The sequence below is a fragment of the Plodia interpunctella genome, chromosome 4 (assembly GCF_027563975.2).
Source record: "Plodia interpunctella isolate USDA-ARS_2022_Savannah chromosome 4, ilPloInte3.2, whole genome shotgun sequence".
Classification (NCBI taxonomy): Eukaryota; Metazoa; Arthropoda; class Insecta; order Lepidoptera; family Pyralidae; genus Plodia; species Plodia interpunctella.
This window is the reverse complement of record NC_071297.1, coordinates 8,775,286-8,798,846: the sequence shown is the minus strand read 5'-3', so window position 1 is coordinate 8,798,846 and position 23,561 is coordinate 8,775,286. Positions and strand designations below refer to the sequence as shown.

Genomic DNA, 23,561 nt, shown 5'->3' with positions numbered 1-23,561 from the left:
AGTCAGGTGTACATTAATGAATTGTTTTATCATTACTCATTACATCCTCAAGTGTATTGATTCTCAAGTCAACAAGGTCAACTGCTTCATGCAATGCATTCAAGTGATCTACGATAGCATTCACTGTGGGTAACACATCAGCACAATCACATTCTTTAGTATTATCTAATCCACATGTGTATGTTTTATTCATATTCTTGTGCCTTTTTACAAATGGCTCATTGGATTGAGTATCATTAATTATCTTAAATCCGCTGTTAATGGGGAAACTCCTCTTCTTCCCAACCCATTCAATTGTACCACTAGTGTAACAAACATCATTTTCTTTCAACTTTATCATTCCAAATAAATCCCCCTCTTTGTGTATTGATCCTCCAGTTTCATCAGTAGTTGTAACACCAATAGAATTGTTTACTATTGAGGGTATAGTGTATGTTGTACGGCTTGGTGTGGGTCGAGGGATGTGGCTAATATGGCCCACACTGTATGAATTCTGTTCATTTTCTTGTTCAGAAATAGAAGATAAGTTAAGCCTAGATGACTTATTGGATTGAACTGTCCCATGTGGTGAAGGTGACAAGTGAACTCCTCTCTGTGATGATTTACTAGAGCTGCTAATCATAGTACTATTAGCACTTGGTTCTTGAAAACTTCCCAGATCAACTCTATCATCAAAGTAGTCATGGGAGATGTATGTTGTCACAGGATATATCATGCTGTGATAGCATAGATACCAGGCTCTTACATCCTGATTTGATGAGTAATAAAATTAATCTCTTTTAGCAACTATTCTAATATGAAGAAGAACGTTTGAGCATCAGGTTAAAATTACAATTTTCTCTGAACTCAAGCTTTTGGAAGACTACAGAATACTTTGTTGCAACTTGTGTCAATGACAAATCCTGAATGGGGGAAAAAGTAAAAATCAGAAGTAGTTTTTTTACTGGTATATAATCTAAATATGTTGTCAACTTCTCTATATTACACGTACTTAATATAAACTTACATTATCAAATAAAACTAATCTAAATTACGATAAAAGCTAAGTCAGTATGTGTCAACACTACTATCTTTTTTTGACCACCTGATTTCGTCCCTTGGCAGCACATGTCATCTTAGAAGTTTGTGAAACAGATCTGGACACTGAGGAAGGATTATGTGGAACATTCTCTTTAGCATCACTGAGCTCTGTGAAGTTAGTTTTCCACATGAAAATCTGAAAATAAAAAACATTCAATTTTAATTGATAAACTTGGACACCACATGGTAAAACTTATGCTGATTGTCTATAAATCAGTAAGACAAGACAACCCAAAAAAGAAATAGACTACTTACAAGTTTATCTTCACCGGCTGAAGCAAAAGCATCACCACTTGGTGAGAACGTAACTGCGTTTACAGCACCACTGTGTCCACTCAGAGTAAAAAGTGGATGCCCTTCCAATAAGTCCAATATCTGTTGATATAAAATATACAAATTCCTTTTTTAAAAATGTACTCATAAAATGAAATATGTGCTTTAGCAGCATGTTACTGGCTAGGCTGGCACAGGCAGGCAATTTTCAACTATAGTTCCTTTCCTGTGGGAGGAGAATAAGCTTAGTGGACTAGAGTAGGTAGTGTAGCTCAGTGACTATGGGTAGTATCACAACCCGAAACATCCAAAGTATAAAAGGTGTGTATTCAATTAATAATGAATTGTGATAGTTTAAAATTAGTGTAAGATTGGCACCATAAAGCTAAGACTACATACCATAAAGCTAAGATTACAAACCTTCATTTTTCCATCTTTGCTAGCAGTCAGAATGTAACTCCCACTGGGATGAAAAGACAAGTGTGTTACTGCCTCATTGTGTATACTGAAATAAATATTACAAATTTTACTTTCTCAATCAAAATATCTTCTGGAATTTTATAATAATGTTTTTAGTTTTATAATATTTCTGTATTTACCTGTAATATTGTACAAGAGTATGCGTTCTAGTGTCATAGAGTTTGACATTGCCATTAGATGTGCCTAAAGCAATATAGCATCCAGAGGGATGCCAAGCCACGCACAAACCATGACCTTTCTGTTCTTTGTAAGTATGAATACACTCTCCGGAGCTTGGATTCCACAAGTTAGTGGTCTTGTCATCTGAACAGGATGCTATGAGTGATCCATCACAAGACATGCGGGCACTACGAACCCAGTTTGTGTGCCCCTTAAATGAAGCTATGAATTTGTGCTTGTCACTTGCCCACAGCTTCACAATTTTATCATCTGAAGCTGTAATTATCTGAAATTTATAAAATGCTAAGGAAATAAGTAAGTGGAGTCAATTAAATATATTGATGCATTTAAAGCCTTCTAGTTATACTTACTTTAGAGCCATCTGGACTAAACTGGACAGACCGCACAGTCTGTGAGTGAGCTTTGAACATGCCTGTACTACCAGTTACAGTTGGCACCCATATTCTAACAGTTTTATCTCTGGAAGCAGATGCCATATAACTTCCTGTTGGCGAAAATGTAACATCCATAACAGCTTCCTCATGGCCTTGAAATCTATAACTTCTCATTGTTCCTCGAAGATCCCATAGCTGTAATAAATAAGTTGACAAAAATTCCCGATCAAAACAAATAAACCAACGGCAACATCAATTAGTAAAAATTATTATTTTATTTGTACTCACTAAAACACTGTTATCTAAAGAACTGGAAGCAATTTGATGTTCGTTAGGACTATAAAACAATGCCGTTATACCATTACGATGGCCTTTGAGCTGCTTTTCTAAAGAAGGCTCTAAGAGCGAAGATTTTTCATCCATATTCTTCTTCGATTCGTAACTTCTTCTTCTTGTAGAAATAAATAAACCCAAACCAAACCCAAGTCGCACTGTAAAGAAATTCAAATATTTTGTTCACTTGGTTGACATCGACTGACAGTTCCATTTGAATTCAATGTTTATATTGTTTGGTTGGCAAGGCAACATAACGCATAAGGAGCCATTCACTATCAAGAAATGGCAGGCGCTACCCACCCATGGATTCGTTCCTTCGTCCGTTCGTTTCGTCTTGAAAGTTGACACGGGTGATGCAACCTACTGACTTCTTAAAAAAAAAAAAACAAAGAATTTGTTTTTTTTTTATTGTCTGTGACATTTTATCCGAATCTTTTCCACACGAGGTGCATTTTCATGTTTTGAATGTATAGTATTTGAAATATACGAAAAGTTATTGAAGAATTGCAGATTTGACATTGTTGTTCTATTGTTAACAACATTTTAATTCATAAAAATGCGTTAGTATGCTTTTCCAATATAGAAATAATTAAATGCACGCTTTTAGTTATTACCGGGTGTCTAATGTCATCATTGAAAATCTTCATTGCATTGGATATAAAAATAAAAATATTTTTATTTCAGTGACATTCTTAATCTAAACACTAGACATAGAATTAATCTATGGGGGAACTTTTGTCGTGGATTATTGGTAAGTAATTGAATCTTATTTAATTTCCTCTACCTTTGTTCATTACAATGTTTGCACAATATTCGTGTCAATTTCATATTCATAACATAGTATTCATATCGTGAGCTTGTAGACAACACCCCTCATAGCTAAAATTAGAAAATATGATTAATTTAGTTGTTATATCAATCAGAAGTGTCAAGAAACTGCCATGAATGTCGGAGCAGTATGTGGAGAAGGAGCTGGGGAGGTGGGCTTGATAGCTGATGACTTGAGCCGCGCTGTGGAGCTCACTCTGAACCCCACTGTATCACAGGATGCACGCAATCAGGCCTACATAGCATGTGAGAGGTAAACAATATAAATTAAAATTATCCAAGAAGATTTTAAATTATCAAATATTTTTCAATTTTATTATTTAGAACAGTGACCACTGGATTACATGTCCAGTTTCACAATTTTCATGCACCATCTCCACTGGAGGTGCTGCATGAAAATTATGAAACTTGAGAAACATATGTTAGGATTGTTATAGGATACATGTATTTTTTTGCAGTACTTCGAAATTTCATTGCTATAGAAAAGATATCCTGGATTTTTTTAACATATTGTTTTAGATTTAATATTTAGAACTTTTATTATTGGTCAGATTCCATTACTAATAAAGAGAATTAAAGATTTCTTTATTTTTAACATTTAGATATGAAGTAAGTACAAGAATACATTTAACTTGCTTAAAATATTCTAAATAGGTTATTAAGATGAATGTAAAGTTCTATTTTTTAGCTTTAAGGAAAATTCACCATGGTGTGCCCAAGCTGGATTGCTCCTAGCCAGCGGCAACCAGTACTCTGCAGTGGTCAAGCACTTTGGTTTACAGCTTATGGAAAATACAGTCAAGTATAAATGGCCTCAGATTACACAAGCTGAAAAAATATTTATTAAGGTATGGATATTTTAAGGAATATTTTTATTATAAAGTAAAATATGGTCACAAAAACAACAACAAATAGAATGTCATGGGGCAGAAGGATTAGGGAGCTGACCTTAGGTAAAATATGGTTAGACTGACCATAAGAATTGAAGACAGGTCAACATATTATCTGCGTTTTAGTAGTTCATCATTGCTTTTGAACAATTTGCAAATGCAAAGTAATATTTTTGGATTCACTTTTGCTTATATTTTGTGTGTGTGTGTGTGTGTTCATAACAGGTTCCGCAAAAACTGAAATACCTGAAACACAGGACTGGACTGCATAAAAAGAATAGAGGGAGACCCAACAGTGGTACACTTGATGGCTCTAAATAAATAAAAATTACAAGTGCTATTGTAAAGACATTTAATGCTAAATAGCATTAAACTTCTTTACAATTTGTGCATTATTTACAGTAATTGAATATTTTGTTTAGGAAAATGCCATGAAGCTTCTTTACTTAGGCGGCTGGGAAACTGGTCACCTGAATGATGCCTTGGCCCGCGTGATTGTGGAGATGATCAAACGTGAGTGGCCTCAGCAGTGGCCCACGTTGCTAGCAGAGCTCAGCGACGCTTGTGCCAGAGGGCACCAGCACACACAGATTGTGTTGCACATATTCCTAAGATTGGTGGAGGATGTTGCTACTCTACAGGTAAATTTGATATAAAGTGATTTATTTATTCATAGACATAGTTGCCAAGTTCAAATAGCCAAAGCCCAATCAGGGCTGGACAAGTTAGTCAAATGTCTCAATAGAGTGGGCCGACTTAATTTCCTATGGGTGCCACAAGAGGGTAGGATGTATATACAATACATAGATAAGGGTTTCCTTCCTGGGTGCTTCCATGTTGCCACATGCTGCCCTTGACAGAGATTTATGGAAAACAGAGGGGGGGGGGGGGGGGGGGGGACAACTGTTCAGCAGTGGGACAGACATTACAGCAGAAAGAAAAATATAGTATATACTTCTACCTGCATAAAAAAATGGCAAATAACTTGAATTTATCGACTACAAAACATATGTAATATTTTCGAATTTATATTAGCACAGGTGTATAGTGTGTTGCTCTACTTTTCTAATCACTTGACCTGGTTTTTGCTAAACTGTTTGAAATATTTTATATATAAATTCTGAAATCCATACTAATATTATAATGTGAAAGTGTGTTTATTTATCCTTCTTTGGAACAGTGACATAGGCTACTTATTACCATGGATGAAGCCACAGACAACAGTTTGTTGTATTTCAATAAAAATATGTGCAGAATTATTTGTAAGCTATTTGTAGCTTGTTTTCACATGTATAATATTTCGGGAAAGCCATAGTTGTTTTCTTATTAAAATGTGTATAGATAATTTTCTTTCGGGCTGTGACGCCACGAAGCCTAGGTCAGCATGAAAATTTTGAAGATTTGGCCAGGATTTCACAGCCTCTGCCTGATGTCGACCTTCCTTGAATACATTATTTTTTAATATCAACTGCCTTGGCTATGTAAGCTATATTATTATAACGTGTGACATAAGATATGAAGGGCACTCAATAGCATGTAATTCTACACAGATTTTTAACTTAATATTAAGAAGCACTGCACCCTTTTTTGAATGGAGTTTAAATAGTGATAGATTGCTAGTCAATCGCCTATGAGAAGAATCTCCAGTCTCCCTTAATTTACTTGTACAATCAGTGTGTTCAAAATTTTTATTCGGTCACAGGCCAACATAAAATGGCCTTGTCCTTGTACAAGTCTTATTTTCAGTACATCCACTACAGAACAAAAATATTTATAATCATATTTGTTTAAACTACATTATTGTCATTGATTTGCCAGACTCTAGAGCAGAATCAGAGAAGGAAGGACATCTACCAAGCACTCACAAGCAACATGTCTGAGATCTTCGCATTCTTCATGCGGCTCATTGAGCTTCATGTGCAGGAGTTTAGAGAGAAGACTGCTGCCGGCGACTACGCTGCTGCTGCGAGTAACGGCAAAGTGGTACAAGTGAGTTAAGTTTGTATAACAGCTATTCTCTCTCTTTCTCTTGTGTTAGCGTATTGCCGATTACTTCACATATGTTCCGAAGACTGATGCCTGCTTGAAAACAAACCTTAAAATGTTGACGTTTCGGTTTTGGTTTCACGACCGACCTGGGAATGGTGTTGTTTACGGCTTTAGGTGTTATGGATTTTTATCCTTTAGCCGCATCGTAAGAGATTCACTTGAAAGCACGTGGTCCTATTATATGATAGATGTCTTATAGCGCTTTATTTTGATGCATAAAGTACCCGTGGAAACGTAAAAGATTTCACATACATATATTGTTCATTAAATCCCCTCTGGAACGATCCGTCTACTCTCTAGGCAAGTCCATTCGGACTAGTTCCGCAAATTTAACATAGGATCGGACCGAATAGAAATAATGAATCATGGTTTTTCCCAAACAATGGGCACTGGATGGCGCTAAATAAATAATAACTATGCGACATTTCCTCCCCAGGTAGTACTGCTAACGCTGACGGGTTTCGTAGAGTGGGTGTCGACCAACCACGTGGTAGCCAACAATGGGCGGCTGCTGGAGATCCTGTGCTTCCTGCTGCAGGACGATGCGTTCCAGCTGTGTGCTGCCGAGTGTCTGCTGCAGATTGCCAATAGGAAGGGCTCCGTGAGTATCCCATGACATGTGCTAAAAAAGACAAGACATTCACTGTGAATAAGCTCTTCAAAATCTATACTAATATAATATGCGGGTTTGCTTGTTTTTGTAATTTTCAAAGACTCCCACTTGTATCCAGTTAAGGAAAATATCGTGAGGAAACCTGCACCTTGGTGGACAGTTTAGTTTAATAGTGTGTCTACTTGCTACTATATGGCGGTAAGTAATTTTAAAAGTCATGTCAGATGCCTTTAGACGACTTTAATAAAATCTGACACCATAGCAATAACACGCTCGATGTGAATGAACAGATGAATCTCCACCTTCATGAACAGGATTTTATTATTGCGCGTGGAGTAGAATGCAACAAGATATCTCGACAACAAAAATTTAAAATTTTCTAACAAAAATATTTTTGTTTCAGAACAAAGAGCGCAAGCCTCTAATGATATTATTTAGCGAAGAAGCAATACGTTGCATTCATCGTGCTGCCATTGCGAGCCTTAGTATAATTGATGAGAACCATTATTTGTTCCTAAAGAAACTCTCACAGGTAAGATAATCGACGTACTACGTTAATTGGACTCAGAAGCTTTCTACCCAATTTTATGACCGGCCGTCTTTTTGATGTTAACCCTTTTATTTTAGGTGTTAGCCGGTCTCGGTCAGCAACTGACTACCCTTTGGAACAACGCAACAAACGTGGAATCCTGGATGCCAATATTTCTGGAGACATTGCTATTACTGACCCAACACCCGTCTTTGACGATCGCCCAGACAATCAACAGCGTGTGGCTGGCTTTGTTCAAACACGAGCAGATTTCTAAATTGCCGCAGTTGTTGGAAGTCGTGCCGAGATGGCTGCAAGCGTCCGCCCCTAAAGTGCTAAAAGTAATTTATTTATTCGCCTTATATACCAGGGGCGCGAAAATAGTTTCGTGACATTAATATTTTTATGTACAAGCATGATTTTATTTGAAATTAATTAATGTATTACAAAACGTGACATTACAATATTAATTTTTTAACTTACATGTAAGTGAAATAAAAAACAACGAGCTGTTATTTAAGTATAGACATCAATCAGAGTGGAAATGAATTAGCTCAAAATAGGGTAGGTGTGAGGTAAAACGTCGAAAAAAAAACTATTGTTGTATTCGACGTTTGTCGTCTTCAAACGTTCAAGCGCATTGACCATTATATACTCTATTTTATTATCTCAAAGCTGAATATAAAAGAAAATTCCATCTCACAGGTAATGTCCTAAATTGGATTGTAATGGGAATTTCGGGATAAAAGGTACCCTATGTGTTATTCCAGGTTATTTTCTACCCGTGTACCAAATTTCATAACAATCGGTCCAGAAGATATGCGTGAAGAGGTAACAAACAAACAAACTAATGTTCGCAGGTGACCTATCCGACATCGCGTGTGAGCGGCATGAATGACGCAGTAGCGTACGCTTGTATCGACTACGACAGCGAACAAGAATTTGCTGTCTTCTTTGGCCGGTGTCGCACCGAGATTTTGGAGAGTTTCAAGTAAGTTTTAATTCTCATATCTCTCACATCTCCGAGCGTTTTCCCGGGTGGGGAGGATGCTGTGAACTTGACAGACCTCACAATTTGTTGGCTGTGTTTCAGCTCGCGTGATAAACGGAAATATCTACTTTTGATATATTTTGTACATTTATCTATACATCGATATCTATACATATAATAAAACTGTAAGTGGGCTATGTTTGTTCATGTAAAGACTACTGGATGTAATTTGTTGCGATTTTCTCAGTCGTATGACGAATGGTCAAATTTAAAATCTTGTATAGTTTTCTTCGCTATATATTGCTTAGAACCCGAGATATTGACATTAATAAGTTTTGAGCCGTCGCACGAATTAAACGCGGGCGAAGGCGCGGGCAAATGTTAGGTAAATATATAAAGAAAATTATGATAAGTGAAGTTATATTTGTTCAGAAACTGTATGACGGCTGCGCCGCTAGTGACGTGGTCGTACGTGGAGCAGTGGACGAGCTCTGCGCTGGACAAAGTGGACTCTTGTCCGCCGGAGCTCGACGTCACGCATCCGCTGCATGTCCAGTGGGAGGCCTTGTCGCAGGTAAGGACGGCTACTCACGCTCCTGCACGCAATCTATCTAATTAGTCATGTTAGTCAATTAGCAAAAAAAAAATTTTTACTGAGCACTTTACCAACTAAGTTTATAATGGTGGTCTTAAAATTATTAAAATCAGATTTTAACAAGGTCGGTGAAATCAGTCCTGGGAGCTATAAGGGATATGAAGCCTTGATCAGTGATAGGCAACAACAACATTTGCACACACTGACAATGATGTAAAATCACAGCCGAATCTTCAAAATTTATAGGCATTACTACGCTATTCGAATTAAAATATAACAACGCATGATATACCTTCATAAGTTACTGTCACTAGTCCATTAAATAAAAAAGGTTTGTGCTAAGTCGTATATGGCGTTCAAAGCGGGAAAATTAAAAAAACCACTTAATCCTGTCCAATGGAAAATTTTCAACGAAATCTATATTTTCCCACAGGTGCTGGACGTGGTCCTCTCGCGGCTGCTGCAAGCGGAGCCGCGGCCCAACGTAGTGGAGGGCTTGCAGCTGCTGCAGCGCTGCGTCGCCTGCGCGCCCCCCGCCCCCCTCATCTTGTCTCTGCTGCTGTCGCTGATATCGGCGCTGTTCGTGTTCCTCAGCTGCGCTTCCAGCCAGCTGCACGGTGAGTGCGTCTTTATTTAGGGTTCTCGAGCTGAGAAATGGCGAGAAATATCAAGGTTGTAAGAAAATTATCTTTCACTGCGTGTTTTCGGTTGCAATTCAAGCCTTTGATGTCACGAAGCCCGAGTAACCTTGTTACATTGCCGACCGACAGTTGAAGAACAGAATGACCCTCCTTGGGAATGGGAATTGTATTTAATCGATTTCTCGAACTGAGAAATTAAACATACACATTTTCTCACTGTCATGATTGTGAAAATTTCTCGAATTCGGTGATAAGTTTCTCGATAGAATATTCAAACGGATCCCATGCACGTACCCTTGTACGCAACTTAAACTATGAAATAATGTCTATATAGATTATAGTTTTAAAAATAATTACGAGCCGAAAAAATGAATTGGGGGGGAATTGAACCCGCGGCGCCCCTGTTCTATCCGGGACAGGAGCATGTGCTCAGTAAATACAATACATGTAACAGGTCCGAGCGTGAGCGCGGCGGGCGCGGAGCTGCTGCCGCGCGTGCTGGAGAAGGTGTTCGCGGCGCTGGCGTACGCCGGCCCGCGGCCCGCGCTGCGCCGCTCGCGCGCGGTCAAGAACGTGCGTCGCCACGCCGCGGGGCTGTTGGTCAAGCTGGGGTACAAGGTGACTAGCTTCGCGAGGGTAAAACCATTCTAAATTGCTAGCTTTCATTTCGGGATTAAAGGTATTCTATGCGGTATTCCAGGTTATATTCTAACCGTGTACCAAATTTCATAACAATCCGTCCAGTAGATTTTGTGTGAAAGATGAACAAACATGCATACACACGTCCTTATAAATTTTCGCATTTATAGTATTAGTAGGAACTTTCTTCTTGAATCTCTTTATGCAGTCTCTGTTTCTCGCAACATTGGTCGTTCCGAAATGCTTGTAATTTGTAGCTTTGTTAAATATCATTTAATTTAGAATATGACGTAAAAAAGTGCCTGTGAAGACCTAATTTCTGAATAAATGATTTGATTTTGATTCTATCTTTCCAAATATCCGCATCGAAATCCGATCGTTCAGATCCATAATGAATGAATGAATGAAAAAATATTTTTTCCAGTAACCAAGACTCACAAATTTGTTAGTACACTTAAGCTATGTTAGTATGTAATTAATAAGATGAAAATTCAAATAAAATTAACAATTATTGTGTAGACCATTATCCTGCACCATACCTTCAGCAATGGTGCAACAATGGTTTACATATAGGCAATCAAACCTACTCGCGACCATACACAGGATGCTGTTGTTGGTCTCCCGGCACATCCCTGACGCACTACAGAAGCGAGGCAACCCCAGCAGCACCCTAAATGCATTGTTGTATTGTACGCGAAGGGCGTTGTAAGCTTTCTGAGTATATCTTGCCCACAAACTGCACGTATAAAACGACGAGCAAACCGCTTTAAAAAGGGTTATTTTGACCTCCCCCGAACAGCGTGCAAATCTGCGAGCAAGCATGTTCGCTCTCACTGATAACGTCCCTTTCCCAAAATGTCCCTTTCCCGAAATGTCCCTTCTCTAAAGTGCTCCTGACCTGGCCTGCCTGCCCCAGACCTGAACGAATCCGATGCGTGGTTTTAAAGATTTAAGCATACATAGGGACAAACAGACAGCGGGTATCGACTTATACTAGTGATAGTGACTAGCACCACGCGTTCTGTCATGTCATTTATGCACGTTCATCATAAAACCTTAAAATTTTGTAGATTCAACTCGTTTTGTGATTTCGTTTTCCAATTGTATCCAAATTGTTCCAGTATCCTTTGCTACTGTTGCCGGTGTTTCCTCGGCTGCACGAATTGTGTCGCTCAGCGTTGGCTAGGCCCGACCTCAGCGCAGTGGAGAGTGTCACGTTACAAGAGGCATTGCTGCTCGTGTCTAATCACTTCTGCTGTTATGAGCGGCAGAGCGCGCTTGTTGCACAGGTAAGTTCACTTGCTCGAAATATTACGGCACTATTGTGTATATAACTTTATCGCTTTTTTAATATTCAGTGTATGCTGAGTGAGGCCAATGAAATTATTTTCTTGGGAAAATAGTTGGGAAATCAAGGGAAGAAATATTCGACAACATTGTATTTCTCGTTCGTCAGAAGCTGTGACACGTGTATAGCGAACCTGTTACAAACTGACAATATCAAAATATATGTCCGGTATCAAAATCGAAAACTTGAAGGTAATGGTCCAAGATAATGCCAAGATATTTTTCGCTAGATTTTTGTTTTAGTTCATCATTATCTATTTTAAGTTTTATTATATCGTCGAGATTTTTGTTTTTTGCAGCAAATATAACGAAATTAGTTTTTTCAGTATTAATAGTGAGGAGATTCGACAAAAACCAATCGTTTAATTTGTTAAGATCTCTTTGTGCTTTTAATTTTAAAGTTTTACATGAGTGGCCATAATAAAATAAGCAAGTGTCGTCTGCATAAAGAGATATGTCAGCCTTAAGGCCCAAATTTTTTATGTCATTGACATAAATTAGAAATAAAAGAGGCCCCAAAATGGAGCCTTGAGGAATGCCGAAAGTCATTAAAGTTGGGGTACTTTGATGTTGTCCTATTTTCACTATCTGCCTACGGTTTTGGAAGTATGATTTGAATATGTCGTGTGCCTTACCAGTGATACCGAGATTTGACAATTTGGCAAGAAGTAGTTTGTGGCTGATTGTATCGAACGCTTTCTTGAGATCTATGAATACACCGAGTACTATTTGTTTTTCATCGATTTTATTTTTTATTTTAGTCACAAGGTCTATTGTTGCTGAAAGTGTGTTTGATTTTGGCCTAAACCCGTATTGTTTGTTGTACAAAAAATCTTTTGATTTTAAGTATTTCTCTATTCGAGAGTAGATCACTCTTTCAAAAATCTTAGAAATGACTGGTAAGACTGAAATTGGACGGTAATTGCACGGATCTGATTTATTACCGTTCTTAAAAATTGGTGTTACTTTGGCAATTTTTAGAGACTGCGGGAAGACTCCCATTTTTAAACAATTGTTTATACTATTGGTGAGCGGGATGGCAATTATGTTTTTAATGCATTTGATCATTTTGGTGCTGATACCATCTATGCCTGAACTAGTATTTGGGTCTAAGTCATTAATTATTTGAATAATTTCGTCCACGGTTGCCGGCACAAAACTTGTTAGCTCAGTTGCTTTAACTATGTTCGGTGATTGTGTATCGTTTCGGTCAACTTTTTGGTATTTGTTTGGGATTTTGCTTGTAAGTGTTGAGCCTACAGTAGAAAAATAACTATTGAAACTCTCGCAAATTTCTTGCATATCCGTTATTATTTTCGAGTTCAGGATGACTTTGTCCGGTACTGCTGTATGTTTGATGTTGTTACTAGCTAATTCATGAATGGCTTTCCACATTTTTTTAGGCTTGCTCATGTGATTTTTAAAGAACTTGAAGTAGTATGTTTTTTTGGTTGTTTGAATTTTCTTATATACTCTGGCTCTAGCTTCTTTAAATTCCTGTTCTAGTTTTATGTCTTCTTTATTTGTTTTGTATCTATGCCAAATTTCATTTCGTTTGTCGATGTCTTGAATAATATCATTTGTAATCCAGTCTTGACGTGGTGGGTTTAGGTACTTAGATTTAGTGACTTTACTTGTAGATAGACATTTTAGAATACTTTCTTCCAACATTTCATATGCGCTTTCGTCTTTCCTTATATTGTGTTCTGCTGAGTCGTGTAACTTTTTATAGTTTACTGCTGTGTAATAAATTTTTGAACAGGTTTACTATAGTGGTTTTCAACTTCTAAGTATATTTGTCGATGGTCGGACATCGATGATTCAATAAGACTAAAATTAAAATTGTTGTCTTTTAAGTTAGTGCATACATGATCAATAATCGTGTTTGTGGATTCTGTTACACGCGTGGAGTACTTCCGGTGGACTTTGTTTATTATCGTAAAGTTGTTCTCTTTTAAAATATCTTTATATTTTCGAGTTTCCTTGTCAGGTACCAGTAAGTCAAAATTGTAGTCCCCAAAAACCAAAGCTCTTTTCCTTTTTCCAGTTGTTGTGAATATAGTTCAAGGAAGTTGTCAACGTTCTTCTTGTTGGGGTTGTATATAGCACCGATGTCCAGAGACTGCTTTTCAAGATGTATCCAAAGGTAGTGGTTGTTGTCAGCTATACAATGGTCTTCAATCATCCTGTGCTTTAAGTTGTTGTGAACAAAGATTGAAACACCGCCTCCTTTGCGATTTTGTCTGAAATTGTTGTAGTGGGTGTAGCATGGAATGTTGAGTTTTTGGACGTCGGTTTCATTTTTTATCCATGTTTCAGTCACAACAATTATATGCGGTTCTATCTGGGCAGCTATGCATTTAAGTTCATCCAGTTTACCTTTCTTGACAAGACTGCAAGCATTTATATATAAGCATTTCAAAGATTTATGAGAACTTTTTATGTCATTATAGTTTTTGATGAACTTGTGTGTTATCTTCCCCCTGGAGGGGGCTGCTAGTTTTTTGACTTGGATGTCTCTTTTCCTTGCTTCTCTCCCGTTGTTTGGGTAATTTTGGGAACTCCTTTAATATATTTTATGGCTAAATTGGTCTCTCCCTCTGTTTTCCGACTTTTCAATTCCTCTTTTAATTTCTGAAAGTGCTGTTTTTGCAGGGGCGTTCTGTCAGAGAATATTTTAATGGTGTCCATTTGTAAATTGCTCTTATTGCGTAATATAGTTTTTACGGTATTTTCCGATGTATAGCAGGCTTTGATGGGGCGATTTATACCAGGTTTATATTTTCCTAGTCGGAAGGTTTTATTTGGTTCAGGACAGTCTGGATAAATAGATTTTGTGATTTTTGTAATCTCAACCTTATTGTAAGTGAAACGGTTGATTGGGCTAGTTGGCTCTGGAATACCCAATATCACTATATTTTTAGAGCGTTGGTGTCGCTCGTGAACTTCATTTACAATTTCTTCATAACTTATAGATGGTTCAGTAGCTGTAGTTATAGTACTCAACGTTGTGGTTTCCCTAAATTGGTTTAAATCTGTTTCTAAATTCTCAATTTTCTTTTCAATATTCTCTGTTTTTGTTTCTAACTCATTAAGTCTTAGTTTTGTATTACTCTGATCTAATTTAATACTTTCGATGGTGTCACCAATACTATTTACATGAGTTTTGATAGTAGTGACGTCTTCATGAAGCTTATTGATATTTTCAGCTTGGGAAACGCTAGTAGCTTTCAATATTACCATTATTTCAGACACCTGTTTTTTTAAATCTGAAAGCTCTGTTTTTATCCAGGCATCATCATCGAGTACTTTTCGCTTAACACGTTGAGTGATACGAATCGGAGTGGTATCATAGTTTGGATTAAGTTCGGACAGATTTGGTTGAGATCCGCCGAGTCTGTCACTGTGACCGCAGCCGGTTGGTGATCGGTGCTCATTCATTGTGTTAGTGTGTCGTTGCAGATCACTTACTTATTAGTCCGGTGTAGACAGCACGGAGCCTGTCTCGCTTGCTCGAGAGGATTGAGGGGCGGGGCACTGACGATGACTCCGGTAATGCGGTGTGTTGCTCAGTGGTAATTAGTTGTATTTCACTCGTGACTTACTCGCCAATATGTGTTTATACACTTTAAAGTTAGGGTCCAAAATCGACTAGTGGCTCTTTTAGTGAATTTAAATTAAACTTGCGACACGTCTGACTTGCTCGCGTGCTCTGGCAGTATTTTAAACAACATATACATAAAATTAAGACTAAATTGACATCCTTGTCAGGTGCCGTTCGTGCGGCTTCGAACTGTCTTCCACGTAAAATCAAATACATTATATATAATTCATTAATAAAACCACACATAGATTACCTAATAGAAATCTGGGGTACAGCCGCAAAATCTAATTTAGAACCACTACAAAGAGCACAAAATAAATTTATTAAAACACTTTTTAACTATGATTATAATACGCCAACCATAAAAATATATACAGACACTAAAATAATGAACATAAACCAGACATATAAGTACTACACATGCACGTTAATCTATAAAATTCTTAATAATAAAATACATACTGTTCTAACATTCCAAAAAAAAAGCCAAACCCAAAGAATGAAATTGCGTAATGCAAATCATTTGGTATCTCGCGCCCCGAGGACAAAATTTGGTTCAAAAAACATCCAGTTTGAAGGTGTGAGAATGTATAACCAACTGCCTATAGAAATAAAAGAAGCAAATTCACTAGGTACTTTTAAAAGAAAATTAAAATCATATATCTTGGAAAATCAAAATTAAATAAATTGAATAAAGGTATATTTAAAAACAATATTGTAATAAATAAACGTACTTTATTTAGATAAATGAAGAAAAATAAAAATACTTAATTAAATAAAGTCAAATATATAACATAACACTATAAACATTTATATTAATTTCACAAATAATAAAATAGTAGTAACAACCAAATATACATTCTACTATTAACTCGCTACTTATCCGCTAATCGCCTGCGTCTATGATCGCAACCTTAATAAACATCAGCAGCGTAAACGCGTGAAGTACCCTCACTCCTGCGCTGCGTACCGGTTGCCGGTATTACTTACTACGGCAATCTACCCTACTTATAAAATGGCTTGTAATTTTTGTTTTATTTTCGAAACTTATGTCCATATCTTTTATTGTTAACTTGCGACTTATATACGTATATGTACTTAGCTCGCCGTCACATTAATTACTGTAAGTAGTTAGTATTATTATTTCTCTGTAAGTGAATGAAATGTAATTATTCTTTTTGAGAAATAAATAAATCTTTAACCGTGAAGGTCAATTTCAAGTATCATTTTATTGTCATGTACGCAAAGTTTGGTGTACTGCAGGCCTACCATCAACTTTTACGGGACGATTCCAATGCAACTCAGTTCAAGAACCTAAAATGAATCGCATTTCAGTCAGTTTATGTCGCAAAGTGGATCGTTTTAAAAGGTGATGGTAAGCCCCCTGTATGGTATATAGGGTTCGTATTTTTATCGAGAGCTAATTTTATCCTTATAGATGGATATAAACCAAACGACCTCGCGATCTAAACATGTAAAGCGCCATCTAGTTTATCAGTACTCAACAATTGGAACATCCCCTAATCGTGTTGAGCCTGAGCCACCATAGAGATATCTATCTTACCACACATTTACACTCAGCCACTGCCACTGCCGGAAATATTTCCCTAAATACTTACATACGGCAATTTAACGACGCGAGTGAGCATTTACACTCGGCCTTCATATTCTTATTCTCTCTCTCTGTTCTTTATTTATCAACTCGTAAAAATGACTTACGTCGATCTCGTCGAGGTTGTTGGTTCGACAGCATTATGTCTGCTCAGTGTATGTCATTTCATATTGCCCGCTCAATATTTAATACAATTTTATCACAATCATAATATGTTTCAGTATACCTTTTAACCATGTACTTTATTGTGTACTTACATGTTATATTACTGATAAAAAATTATACATAAATTTATATTTAAAAAATGGTAAGCCCTTCTGGCATAATAGGGACCAACACTGTTTGAATGAGTTTCTTTCGGCATTTATATATTTAGTATATTTATTTATTTATTTATTTCTTCTCAGCAGTGGTCGTTCCGAAATGCTAGTAGTTTGTAGCTTTGGTAAACATTATTTAATTTAGAATATGACGTGAAAAAGTGCCTGTGAAGGCCTAATTTCTGAATAAATGATTTGATTTTGATAATATTTATAAAAATGTAATTGTTTTTATATTACTTCCGCGCGAAAAACCGACAATCGAGGGAGCGCCGGGCAGTGGCAGTGACAGCGCGAGTGACCTATTACTTCCCTAACCAATAGCGCTGAGTGTAAATGTGGGTTTAGCGAATGATGAAACGACAACCGCTATCAGGTGCTGGGCGACTGCAGCTCGCGCTGGGCCGCGCTGGCGCCGCACGTGTCGAGCGCGGCGGCGCTGGCGCGGCTGGTGGGGCTGCAGGCGCCGCCCGCGGACGAGCCCGACGACGACTGCGGCAGAGCGAGACGCACGCTGCTGCACGCTCTCACTCTCACGCTCGGCGTCGTCAAGCGCACCTGCGTGCCGCACGACCCGGACAAGTTAGTGCTCAATGCTGATTTACACTCGTGCTAATTTTTCTGTTTATCTGTTAGATAATGTTTTTAGCTTTAAGTTATTAATAAGTATGATTTTACTTGGTACAATTATGTTTAATAAATATAGTATCAGTTTACACTAAGCGAGACGACACTCATTATATCTCCATTCTGGCTTCCCGACCAATAGGCTAGTTGACAAATTTTTGTTCAGATGACTATTCGAAGGTCCTTATAATTATTACCTAGATTATACATGTTTTTTTACAATTCTCTGACCTTGTCAACTACCCTATTCTAGCCACATTCTATGGTCAGCCATTAAATGAATGGAATAAATGCACAAATAGACTAGTTCATTACTTTGTTGCTAGCAATGTCGCGGGACTCTCATAGGAAGTTCGGGATAAATATACCTTATATGTTATTCCAGATTGTATTCTACCCGTGTACCAAATTTCATCTAATTTCGACTAGCAGATTTGTCGTGATTGAATAACAAAAATCTTCACTAACACCCCAACTTAAAAAATAACAAAAATGGTTGCCTGTAAAGTCGCTTTTACGGGCGAAGATTTTACGTGACAACGTCTTTTTCTCGGTAGAATATTTATTGATATGAATATAATTAAATTGCACAATAGGAACAAGGAATTGAATGAAAATAAGAATTGCACTAATTTTAACTATAGAAATATATTTTGTTTACTAAAACATTGTACATGTAAACTTAAACTTAACTAATTCCTGCGCGCGCGGCAGACCGATCATAGTTGAGTGGGAGAGAGACGCAAGGCATTCGGCGGGCCTCTCTCTCGTTCGGTGACTCATCGTAACGTTACCGGGCGTTACACTTTTTCATAAGTGACTCCCAGCCGCAACCTAATTTAAGACGTTGTCACGTCAAAAAGTGAATCCATTATTTTATAATCGGTCTAAGTAATACAGTTTTATTTTATAAATATTATATTTACAATTTTATTATTTCATGGTCATCACAATATACAATTAATGTATATTGTTTTCCGATAGAGCATCGCGCGGAGGCTTCAGCGCAGGCGTCACACCCTCCGGTAATCCAATATGGCGGAACCCTTGCGGCTCCCACGTCCTTCCTCTATTCCCCCACGCGTTAGCCCTGTGCCGATCCCTTCACGACCTTCATTTGCCAAACGCTGCGGGCCTGAGACATCCAGAACATGCAAGGGCACTAGCGACACCAACGGCGGAGTTGAGAAACTTATTGGGCACCAGAGACCATGACGTTTCGGCTGTAACTTCTACTCCGCAAGATCGGATGCAAAACTTTTTACACACGCTTCATGATAATGTAAGTTTTATGATTATATTTCACAAACTTTCAGTATATTTGGAATATTTTAACTTGCCGCGCTGGTAAAAAAAAAGAGAAAAATATACTCCCGAACACATAAACAACACCTTTTTTGGAAGTCAGTTAAAAAAATAAATATTTACCCTCAAATGATATTTTGTTTTTTTTCTATAATGATTAATAACACGAGATAATCCTGGGTTAGAATATGGGTAAAAGTCTTTCTTCACTAATTCCACATTATTTCCCCAGGTGTGCCATCTAGTGGGCGCTGCGGCGGCTACTCTCGGGCGAGAGCTGTACTCCGCTCCGGGTCTCGCCAAATACTTGATCACATCGTTACTGCACGGACTGCCGGCGTTGCCGGACCACTGGCTGCGGCCGATACTGCGCAACGCCCTCAAGCCGCTGCTGCACCACTGTCCGCCCGCACATCACGAGGACGTGGCTCTTGCACTACACGAACACTTCGCTCACACCAGTGAGTATGTTATGACAATCATCTCCATCTCTCTCTCTCTCTCTCTCTCTTCTAAACGTTAAGGCCGGTTCCTTCCTCACCGTTGAGCCCAGGCTCCGCTTTGCTATTTTTTCGTCTACATCCAGTAGTTTGCTTCCAGTAGTAGCAAACATCTATCAAAACATTTGACACAATTTCTTGTTCATAAAAAAAAAACCTACTTTAAACCTTTTTTCTCCATCGTTTTTTACAATATTTGACATTTCCAAACGAGACAGACATTTTTTATGAATATATGGGGCCATTGAAAATAGGTTTATAAGAAAAATAATTGCAAATTTTCTTCCAGTGTTAGTCCACTTATCCCAGCGCTGGGATTACATCACATCTCTGTACGAGTCTGGCAAGTTGGAAGAAGAAGGCGGCAGTGAGTCGCAAGAAGTGATAGAAGACATACTAGTGAGGCACCTGACTAGGGAATATCTGGAGGTGCTCAAGGTAAGTAACGTAACAATACACCCGTAAATATATCGTATAAGTCTATTGTCTATTTATCTTCGTATTGTTTATATACTTTTAATAGGTATTATTAGTATATTGTATACAAACAAAAAAATATTAATTTTCACTGTTTAAAAATAACAGTGATTTTTAGGCTAAATGTATTGAGTCGCTCAAAAATTTTCTGTTCATTACTAAATACGATAACTTGATAATTTGCTTTGCCAACGAGCGTGCTACCGAATACCTATTTCGATAATTTTAGATGAAAATAAACAAGATTTTAGTAAGTCAAGTCACCTGAATTCGCATTTTTTCCTATAGATCTCCCTAGTGGACTCTCCATTGATCTCTCCAGTGGACGTGGGTAATGAGGGGGGGATGGAGGAGGACCCAATTCCCCCCCTGCGGCAGCCCGACACCGTGTCGGAGCTGGGGGATAAGCTGCTACAGAGCCCCATTGCGGGGCCCGCCATACTTCACACGGTGAGGGAAAATGTTCAACATTTTCAGGATTCTGTAAACAAATCTGGACCCTCGATCTGGACGTTTTAACACACAATGAATTTTAAATGAAATATGTGAAGTGTATATTTAAATGTTATAAAATAAAAATAATATGTTAAGAATTCACTCACATGCGGAATGTAACACCATCTTTTTGGAAGTTTGATGTCCCTGATTAAGGCAGAAAAGTAAATGTACGCGGTATGACAGCTGTTACTTATTTATTTCCACCGTCGACTTAGTCAAGCTAGAAATCCTAGCGCACCTGCATTATCTTGTTTTGATAGAGGCAAGCCTATAGCTATGGCCTCTCCAGCAGTATATAATGTTGTCAAATGTGAAAAATACTGTCTCATTTTTACTCGCGTCAAATTTCATTTACAATTTGGTTAGATTATTTTCTTTGTTTTAAGTTAAAAACATGTTGCGATGTAACAGGCAACTCATATGTGGTCAAGTTTTGTCTCATTGTGTTTAGAAGATTGCAGGACAGTGTATGTTGCGACTCAACACTTATATTTCAAATACACACTCATTTTCAACCATTAGAAAATCACGGGGACGCGTTTATGTTACGATTACGATTCGACAGCCGCATATAAGGAGTAATATGATCGCAGATCCTGCGCGCGTTGACGTGGAACGACTCGATCTCGTCGCTGCGCGCGTGCGCGCTGGCGATGCCGGCGCTGCGCGGCGCGCTGGCGCGGCGCGCGCTGGCGCCGGACGCGGCGGCCGCGGCGCTGGCGGCCGTGCTGCATGCGCTGCGCACGCACGGACAGCACGACGGCAACCAAGCGGCGTTGCTGGCGCTCGCCGTGCAGGTCTGTGCGCTGTCTCAGTAGGGTTCACCACAACTAGGCCATAAAATACATCAAAGAAGGCTGGAAACTTGTTTTATATATGTGTTTGGTAAAAGCTTGAACTCAGCCAGTTAGCGAACCGAATTTAAAAAAAAAAACTTTTTACGCCGACTCTGAAACTTCAACCCCGAAAGCAACCGGGAACATGAGACGGCTGAAGAAAATAGGCAATAAAAAACCTGACATTTATACAGGGTTACTAGTATCAAACGCAAAACCTCCTAAAGACTACTTGGGTATATCAAAACAAGCCACTTTTATTCTACGACATTTTGTGATTCATAGTTCTTTTTTTATATAAAAAATAATACAATCATATTTGCGATTCTACACATCTTAACTCTATATAATAGCCAAGCAACACGAGACAGTACAGGAACGTTACGTAGCAGAAACGAACTTTAATAGAAACGACATTAACAAAAAAGGATTTTTTTTTTTGTATTTATTACGTTACAAAAGATGTTCAATGCGCCTTTGGAAGGTTATGCGTTAGATACCAGTAACCCTGTATATACTCAAAAATAATCAACATCGATTTTTTCCAGGCATACGAAATGCTCAGACCCCATTTCCCCGTTGTCGCCAACCTCCTCCGCGAGATCCCCGACGTAGACGAGCACGACCTGCAGAGGCTGGACGACAAGCTGGTGGCGGCGGGCGGCAAGCCCAGCAAGATAGACAAGAGCAAGCGGGACCTCTTCAAGAAGATCACCGCCAAGGTACTGATCGCGAAATAATTCGCCGAACTATTCGGCATACATTGCTAGTTTTTTCATTGCAATATATAAAATATGAATTATAGATATCATACAAGCTGTGCAATGTTCACTCATTCGCGTCGCCATCTAAGTTTGACGATAGTGTATAGCCGAAATAATAAGTTGGTTTTGATGTAGAACTCAAAGAGTCACTACAAGCTGATAGACCACCACCACCATTTTTGTTTATTTATTCATATTTGTATGTAAATTAAAATGTATAACACCAACAAACATAAGTAAAGATGACCGTCTGACATATAAGACCGACCGGTACCCTCCCATCCGTCTGGTATTGATATTTATTGTTTTTATTATCTTTGGATTATTTTCAGCATAGTATCCGCATTAAAGGTTTCTGTTTGAATCCCTTATAATGACATTCCAGTTGATCGGTCGCAACGTGGGCCAGCTGTTCAGGAAAGAAGTGTTCATCTTGAACCTGCCGTCGATGCACGCGGCCAAGGAGAGGCCGCGCAGCGCGCTGGAGGCGCCCGACGGCGCGGCGCTCGACAAACTCTTCGCCAGCGGCGGCCTCTAGCGCGACCGACCTACGCAATACTACGCACTCTGTGAATATTATTAAATTATGTTATTTACGCCTGATGATGTTTTTGTTCTCAATCTTATTGGCTGTGTACATTTTGCGCGAAGTACCTAAAATATAATCTCTCAGGTATGATCCGTCTGTTTTCTCGATCAGCCTAACGTCACTAGCTAATCTTATTGATAAAGGGCCAATTTTTCGATCCTCAAGATTCGTTTATTCTGTATACTCGTTTGAAATAAGCAAAGACAATCGGGTATAAAGCGACCAATATCTTTATTCACTAAATAGTTATTAGACTATCCAATTATTCTCCATATATAAAGTATTCATATCATATATAAAGTATTTAAGTTTTTATCCAAAGATTGTAAAAATTTGCTCTAAATCTATTAGCCTATATAGTATTTAATAATAATAATTGCCTAAATATTATTTTGTCTACAAATCACCAATGAATCACCTAAGTCTTGATTCATTGATTATTACAATACATTTATACAACAATACATTTATACATTAAAAAATAACGAGAAACTAACCTTGCATGTTTTGAATGGTCTTGTTAGTTCCACCACCTATGTGGGTCCATGAGTATTTGAAAATCCCGCTAGACCCATTAGTCGAAA

The 23,561-nt window shown here is 38.2% G+C and overlaps 2 protein-coding genes across 2 annotated transcripts; one reads left to right on the top strand and one right to left on the bottom strand.

The window, feature by feature from the left end:
• Positions 1–13: 13 nt before the first annotated feature.
• Positions 14–2,948, bottom strand: LOC128669257 (POC1 centriolar protein homolog A-like). Its single transcript, XM_053743958.2, has 7 exons — positions 2,676–2,948; positions 2,364–2,582; positions 1,953–2,278; positions 1,774–1,858; positions 1,336–1,455; positions 1,085–1,216; positions 14–748 (listed from the first exon to the last, which is right to left on the bottom strand). Exons 1-7 carry the CDS (start codon positions 2,808–2,810, stop codon positions 14–16), a joined length of 1,752 nt encoding a protein of 583 aa, XP_053599933.2. The 5' UTR covers positions 2,811–2,948.
• A 176-nt stretch (positions 2,949–3,124) lies between these two features.
• Positions 3,125–22,991, top strand: Ranbp21. Its single transcript, XM_053743950.1, has 22 exons — positions 3,125–3,283; positions 3,408–3,474; positions 3,647–3,804; positions 4,240–4,399; positions 4,864–5,082; positions 6,260–6,430; positions 6,927–7,091; positions 7,507–7,635; positions 7,731–7,973; positions 8,493–8,623; positions 9,056–9,197; positions 9,652–9,835; positions 10,314–10,477; positions 11,620–11,787; positions 17,758–17,963; positions 18,993–19,290; positions 19,546–19,774; positions 20,103–20,251; positions 20,579–20,740; positions 21,382–21,585; positions 22,173–22,346; positions 22,774–22,991. The coding sequence occupies exons 3-22, from the start codon at positions 3,665–3,667 to the stop codon at positions 22,924–22,926; spliced, it is 3,591 nt and encodes a 1,196-aa protein (XP_053599925.1). The 5' UTR covers positions 3,125–3,283; positions 3,408–3,474; positions 3,647–3,664; the 3' UTR covers positions 22,927–22,991.
• The last annotated feature ends 570 nt before the right edge of the window (positions 22,992–23,561 follow it).

Excerpts from the sequence above, each read along its gene's own strand:
- LOC128669257 (XM_053743958.2), bottom strand. The coding sequence starts at position 2,810 with ATGGATGAAAAATCTTCGCTCTTAGAGCCTTCTTTAGAAAAGCAGCTC. Across the intron at positions 2,279-2,363 it reads TTAGTCCAGATGGCTCTAAA|ATAATTACAGCTTCAGATGA; the intron begins GTAAGTATAACT and ends TATAAATTTCAG. Across the intron at positions 1,859-1,952 it reads ACTCTTGTACAATATTACAG|TATACACAATGAGGCAGTAA; the intron begins GTAAATACAGAA and ends TATTTATTTCAG.
- Ranbp21 (XM_053743950.1), top strand. The coding sequence starts at position 3,665 with ATGAATGTCGGAGCAGTATGTGGAGAAGGAGCTGGGGAGGTGGGCTTG. Across the intron at positions 3,805-4,239 it reads GCCTACATAGCATGTGAGAG|CTTTAAGGAAAATTCACCAT; the intron begins GTAAACAATATA and ends TCTATTTTTTAG. Across the intron at positions 22,347-22,773 it reads TCAAGAAGATCACCGCCAAG|TTGATCGGTCGCAACGTGGG; the intron begins GTACTGATCGCG and ends ATGACATTCCAG.